Genomic DNA, 7,367 nt, shown 5'->3' with positions numbered 1-7,367 from the left:
TTACTTCTTGGCAGCCTTCTCTGTCTTCTTGGGCAGAAGGACAGCCTGGATGTTGGGCAGCACACCACCCTGAGCGATGGTCACTCCTCCCAGGAGTTTGTTGAGCTCCTCGTCGTTACGCACGGCCAGCTGCAGATGGCGGGGGATGATACAACGCTTCTTGTTGTCACGGGCAGCGTTTCCAGCCAACTCCAAGATCTCAGCGGTCAGATATTCCAGCACAGCGGCCAGATAAACCGGGGCACCGGCTCCAACACGATGAGCATAGTTGCCTTTACGCAGCAGTCTGTGGACACGACCCATGGGGAACTGAAGCCCGGCACGAGAGGAGCAAGTATTGGCCTTAGCTCTGGCCTTTCCTCCGGTCTTGCCTCTTCCAGACATGTTTATTAGTCTATTTGGATAAACGAGTTAGACAAATTTTCTAAGAAAATGAATGCGGTCTTCTTCTTCTTCTTCTAATGTTTATTGGCGGTTGGCACTAACGTGTTGGTGCATTACCGCCACCTACTGAAATTGATTTTAGAGCTAGATGGATTATGCACATGCCAATCCCTATTCTACACTACTCTATATCCTACCACTCAAACCTGTACTATTTAGAAAATAAAAAATTGCCCTATACCCCACATTCCCTGAACTCAGTCGCAACACTTCTCTTACCTCCAGCTTGATGTGGTCTCTCTCTAACCTTTCTTTGAGGATCTGACTCTCTTCCCTATACTTACTACACTCCACTAACACATGCTCCACTGTTTCCTGCCTACTGCAATACTCACACCTACCCGTCTCATGCTTGCCCATTAACCTAAGTGTACTATTTAGCCCTGTGTGTCCTAATCTCATTCTTGATACAATCACTTCTTCCCTCGTACCCCTACCCCCACTTCTCATCTTCCCTACTGCCCTCTGGATATTATAAAACTGCCTACCTTTACTTCCTCTATCCCACTCCTCCTGCCACTTCTTTTTCATTTCATACTTAACTACACTCTTAACTTCTGCCTTGCTGTACCTCACTTCCCTACTTACTTCTAATCTACTAGCTGCTTCCTTAGCAAATGTATCCACCAGTTCATTCCCCTCCACCCCTATAATGTGCTGGCACCCATATGAAACACACATCTGCGCCTACCCTCCTTACCCTAAACATCACATGCGCTATTTCTAAAATAATGTCCTGCCTTGATTCTGACTCTGTGTTCTTTATACTTACTAATGCACTACTTGAATCTGACGCTATTAATACCTTGCTTGGCTTAATTGTTTCCACCCAATTAATAGCTAACAAAATAGCCATTAACTCACCCGTGTATACCGACAATTTATCACTCACCCTCTCCTTTTCCATGATATCTACTTCTGGGCTTATAAATGCAACCCCCACCTTGCCACTGATTGTTTTTGATGCATCTGTGTATACTTTAATCTGCTCTCCATACTTAATTTCTATATACCTATTGACTTCATACCTATCCAACACTTCCTCACCTCTTTCCCTCCTTCTTTCCAATAAATGAAAATCTACCCCCACCTCCTCAAACAGCCATGGTGGAACATCAGACAATGGTACCGTCGGGCTTATCTCCATCTCCCCTATCCCTATCTCCCTACTGTCATTCCCTATTGTCCACCCAAAACTCTTAAACTCTTTATTTTCTTTTTCCTGACATGCTAATAATACCTTTTGAGTGGGGTGACTCCCCTCATGGCCCTTTAAGTTTACCCAATTCGTTAACGCTATTTGCTTCCGTCTGAACTCCAAAAGGAGCTTTATTCATTTCCACTTGCAATGCAGATACTGGGGTTGTTCTGATCGCACCACAGCACAGTCTTAACGCCTGATACTGTATTATATCTAACTTCTTTAATAACCTTTTTGATGCAGACTGATACACGATGCAGCCATAATCTAAAGCAGACCTTACTAATCCTATATACACAGCTTTCAAAGAACCCCTACCTGCTCCCCACTCCCTACCCCTCAGGCATCTTACAATATTTAATACTTTCTTACACTTAGCAACAACTTTTCCTATATGGTTTGCCCACGTAAGCCTTTTATCAAGTTCAAGTTCTTTAATAGTTGTCATACAGAAGTACAGAATACTTTCATACAAAATGCTTCTTACTGTTACGCTCCAGAGACTGTGCTAGACAAGATAGTATCAAATAACATAATAACATAATATAGCATGAATTTAGAAGAAGAAAAATGAGGTCACAGTGTTCGGTATAGACATATGTACAATGTTCTGAGTTACCATATAATATACAATACACAATACTATGCAGTGTACTAATGTACAGTACTATCTAGTGCAAAGCAGAAATGGGATGAGGTACAATTTTAGGTACAATTTACAGTAAGGTGTACGAGTTGTAGTGCAATCCTTCATCCATAAATATAAAGTGTGGGGAGTGGGTGCTACAGTGTGTTTGTTTAAAGTGGGTGTGTGCTATAAAGTGTGTGGAGTGGGTGCTACAGTGTGTTTGTTTAAAGTGAGTGTGTGCGTGTGGATGTGTGTGCTATGTGCGTTTGGTGGTTGTTGTTGTGTAGTGTTCATTCATTGTTCGTTTAGCAGCCTGATGGCCTGGGGATAGAAGCTTATCAAACCAAATCCCTAGATATTTAAAGCACTCTACTCTCTCTAACCTTTCCCCATATAACTTAAGACTAACCTGATCTGACACTTTCCTTCTGGTAAAAAATGCCACCTTTGTCTTTGCCACTGAAAATCTAAAACCCCACTCTTGTGTCCACTTCTCTACTTTCTCTACTGCTTCTTGTAATTTCTTAACTATAATATATATTATACTCTATATTCTTTCCCCTTTTCCACATAATCCCATCATCTGCAAATAATGCCACCCCAATACTGCTCTCTATATTCTTAAACACTTCATTTATCATAATAGAAAATAAAACTGGACTTATTACACTTCCTTGAGGTGTCCCATTCTCCACTACATACTTTCCACTATACTCTTTCCCTACCCGTACTGATATTGGCCTACCTGTTAGAAAGTTTTCCACCCACTTATAAATTCTCCCTCTTGTTGGCGGTTTTTCCAAAAGACCAGTCCTCCAATAACCTTCCTGTGAGGTGTAGGCGGAGTAAAGACCTCACAGAGAGACCAATCAGAAACCACTGCGCCTCCGCGTTAATAATATAAGGCCAGAGTTCAGACACAGCAGCGTATTATTCTTGTTGAAGTGAAGACTGAAACATAGTTTCTCATAATGGCCAGAACTAAGCAGACCGCTCGTAAGTCCACCGGTGGCAAAGCCCCAAGGAAGCAGCTCGCCACCAAGGCTGCCCGTAAGAGCGCACCGGCTACCGGCGGCGTGAAGAAACCTCATCGTTACAGGCCCGGTACCGTGGCGCTGAGAGAGATCCGTCGTTACCAGAAGTCCACCGAGTTGTTGATCCACAAGCTGCCGTTCCAGCGCCTGGTCAGAGAAATCGCCCAGGACTTCAAGACCGACCTGCGCTTCCAGAGCTCTGCTGTCATGGCTCTTCAGGAGGCCAGCGAGGCTTACCTGGTCGGTCTGTTTGAGGACACCAACATGTGCGCCATCCACGCCAAGAGGGTGACTATCATGCCCAAAGACATCCAGCTGGCCCGCCGCATCCGTGGAGAGCGAGCTTAAATCGACCTGTTGACTAGTTGTTCCCCTAAAGGCTCTTTTAAGAGCCACCTCAATAATCCTGAATGAGCCCCGTTTCCTCATTTTAACTATGTTCTGATTCCACGTGGATGAAGTTGGTGATGTGTAATACGTTCGTTTGATGACCATCGTAGCTCAATACCAAGTCACCAGAATTATTCATAACTCGACTACGCAAAACGTAATATTGAAGTCAATTCATATTCAGTTAAGTCTTTTCTCTGATCCATTAGTTCATTGAATACACTGCTGACTAGTAATAAATATGACCCATATGGTTAAAAATAAATACAATCAGGATTCTCAGTGTTTGCTCCAGAGTCTTGTCTGGAGTTCATTTTGGTTGAGCCTGCATGCTTTCCCCATTTCCTAAATGTTCAGTGTCAAGTAATTTATTTATTTATAGAGCACATTTAAAAGCTTGAGAGCCAACCAAAGTGCTGTACAGTACAGTCAAAGCATAAAATCAATGTGGGTATGTGTGGTCCCGTACTGTCCATGGTGCTGAAATAGTGACATTTAGATTTCCAGTGACTACAAGAAGCGAATCCACTCTTCCAAACAATCTCGAGATAACGAAATAAATGAATCTTATCACAAATAAACTATTTGTTAAGTCGAGTAAATGATCAAATTAATAGTAAATCAAATGTATGTATGGCCTCTTAGGGTTTCCGTATAATACACCTGCATATAACCTTTTTTATATACTTGTGTGACTATATAATATCCCTTACCTTATATCACTGGCCAGTATGACTTACTACCATAGTGTCTTTATACCTGTAACACCTGATCAGCATTATTAGTAGTAGTACTCATTTATAGATAATCGTTTAATTTAAGAGAGTAAAGCAGAACAAACTCTGCGTGACTGGGAGACTTGTGTGACTTGTGTGACTGGGATACTCGTGTGACTTGTGTGACTGGGAGATGTGGTAAATACACAGGTCACAACATGTTTACAGGAACGTTTTGGAGTTGTATTTTGATTGTATTTGGAGTGTGTATTTCGTGACTGTAGGGTAAATGGGTAAATGTCTGACCCACAGTGATGAAGCTAAGCTATGCTAACGGTCCGTGTTACGACCCCTGTGAGTCTAAGGGTAAAGGGCTGTAACATAACAGTTGGTTGACAGAAAAGATGGACCAGGTTTGTAAACAACAATGATATTTATTGAATAGAGGCAAAGGAAGCACATGTAGCTCAGGGGTGAGCCCAGGCCAAAACAACAAACAAACACCACTATACTCCAAATAAACACAATCTAATCTATGGTAAAAGAGATTACATTACCTGAACTACTCTTACCTAACCAAAACAGGAGAAAACAATGTCCAAAGGAAATGGCAGCTCACCCCATCTGTGCTTCCTGAGAAAGAGAGAAAAACACATTAATTATACAGAAACAAAAGCAGAATATATACAAAAACAAACTATAACTTAACAATGCTCTCTCTGCGGCCATACACACACAAGGAAATTACTACTAAGCACCAAAGGCCAATAAACGAAATGCAATGCTGTCAAAGTTACATGTTTACCAAAAACACAACATGCCTAGCCTCATGCCAGAGAGAGAGAAAGACTGAAGTGAGAAGCCATGTTTTAACAGGTGTGGGGTGATCCATGATTGGGTGGTGTGGATTGAGTGTTGGAGTCTGAAGCCATCCACCAATCGGTGCTGTATTGCAATAATGGAAGAATTGACCAATGGTGAAGGGAACAATGGCTGGAGGGAGGAAACAAACAAAATGGAGAACACACACACATAGAGACACACACTGGGGAATATATACATTGGGATGTAACACATAAGACAAAAAACATGCCTACATAAACTACCAACTAAACATGTTTTTTTTCCCTTTAACAACGAGATAACATCCCCGAGATAATATGCACTCCAAAACAAAGAGCTATGAAAAAACTAGCAGCAACATAAAACGAGTCCACAGCAACATAGACCGAGTAGACAGCAAAAATAGATCAAGTCGACAGCAATATACAGTAGAACGAGTCGACAGCAAAATAGAACAAGTCGACAGCAATATACAGTAGAACGAGTCGACAGCAAAATAGAACAAGTCGACAGCACGAGAGATTTAACTCCGAGATAGAGCATCCGCCAACACATTCTCAGACCCCTTCTTATGCTTTATGCTGAGGTAATAATTTTGCACTATGAGCGCCCAACGCATGAGGCGCTGATTGTGGTTGTACATCCGCGACAGAAAAACCAATGGGTTGTGGTCGGTGTCTACTACCACTGGTAATACGCTCGAACCGACATACACCTCAAAATGTTGCAACGCATACAACATAGCCAAAGTCTCCTTTTCAATAGTGGAATAGTTTAGTTGATGTTTGTTAAATTTCTGGGAGAAATAACAAACCGGGTGACTGACACCATCATGATCTTCCTGTAATAACACCCCTCCAGCTCCCACCCCGCTGGCATCCACCTCCAGCTGGAACGGCAGGGAGAAATCTGGAGTAGAGAGAACAGGGGAACTGCATAAGAGAGCTTTAACACTATCAAATGCATTTTGACAATCAGCTGTCCAAATGAATGGTTTGGACGGGCTACACAGGCTAGTGAGAGAAGTGACGACAGAAGAAAAGTTTCGGCAAAAACCACGGTAATACCCAGCCATCCCAAGGAATCTACGCAATTCCCGCCTAGTAGTAGGCACTGGAAAAGTTGTGATTGCAGATATTTTTGCATCCACCGGACGCACTTGGCCTTGTCCTACCTGCTTACCAAGATAGGTAACCGTAGCCTTGCCGAACTCACACTTGGCAAGGTTAAGGGTCAGGGAGGCTCCAGCTAAGCGGTCAAAGACAGTTTGCAAGGTTGTCATGTGGTCACGCCAGTTGGTCGAATAGACAACCAGGTCATCGAGATAGGCATTACAATTTGGAACACCAGCCAGGACTAGGGTCACCAGTCGCTGGAAAGTGGCCGGGGCATTACGCATTCCAAAAGGCATTACAGTATATTGCAAAAAATTGTCAGGAGTAACAAACGCCGAGATTTCCGAGGCACGGGGGGTCAAAGGGACCTGCCAGTAACCCTTTAACAAATCTAGTTTGCTAACATAGGTGGCAGATCCAAGGTTGTCAATACAATCTTCCATGCGGGGCAGTGGGAAGGAATCAGGCACGGTGACAGCATTTACCTTTCGGAAATCAGTACAAAATCTAGGAGTTCCATCCGATTTGGGAGCTAACAAGCAAGGTGAACTCCAGGGACTGCAACTTGGCTTGGCTAAACCATGTTTTAACAAATAGTCAACCTCCTGTTGCATCATGGCCCTCTTGGTGATGTTAACACGGTATGCATGTTGCTTGATAGGCACAGCATTGTTAACTTTAATATCATGGGCCAATACAGAAGTACAGGAGGGAACATCACCAAACAGAGCCATGTAGGCCTGAATCAAATTTGTGATGTCCTCTCGCTGCTCCTCAGGTAAGTGTGCTAAGTGAGTGGGCAGGTTCAATAACATCTCAGTGTTGGACAATCTAGCACCCTGATGGGCTGCATTGCGCAACTCCAAGCCATCTACATCCTCACCACTAACGTCAGGAGAGTCCGGAACTATTGGAGTTGAGGCAACAGCAGAGACGGCCAGTCCGGCTGTCTGGTCTGAGGTATTCACCTGCACACCATCTCTGGAAAAATATGGT

General features: G+C 43.2%; 2 protein-coding genes across 2 annotated transcripts; one reads left to right on the top strand and one right to left on the bottom strand.

Moving 5' to 3' along the window:
* LOC311229815 (histone H2A-like) lies at window positions 1-384 on the bottom strand (the record flags this gene model as incomplete). The annotated part of the gene is made up of 1 exon (XM_084315889.1): window positions 1-384. One exon carries the CDS (start codon window positions 382-384, stop codon window positions 1-3), a length of 384 nt encoding a protein of 127 aa, XP_084172015.1.
* A 2,860-nt stretch (window positions 385-3,244) lies between these two features.
* LOC311229814 (histone H3.2-like) lies at window positions 3,245-3,655 on the top strand (the record flags this gene model as incomplete). The annotated part of the gene is made up of 1 exon (XM_084315888.1): window positions 3,245-3,655. One exon carries the CDS (start codon window positions 3,245-3,247, stop codon window positions 3,653-3,655), a length of 411 nt encoding a protein of 136 aa, XP_084172014.1.
* Window positions 3,656-7,367: the final 3,712 nt, after the last annotated feature.

The sequence above is a fragment of the Notolepis coatsorum genome (genome assembly GCF_963971535.1).
Source record: "Notolepis coatsorum genome assembly, chromosome: 6".
NCBI classification, from domain to species: domain Eukaryota; kingdom Metazoa; phylum Chordata; class Actinopteri; order Aulopiformes; family Paralepididae; genus Notolepis; species Notolepis coatsorum.
Note: the sequence above shows the minus strand (reverse complement) of the source record. Positions and strands in the feature narration are given on the sequence as shown.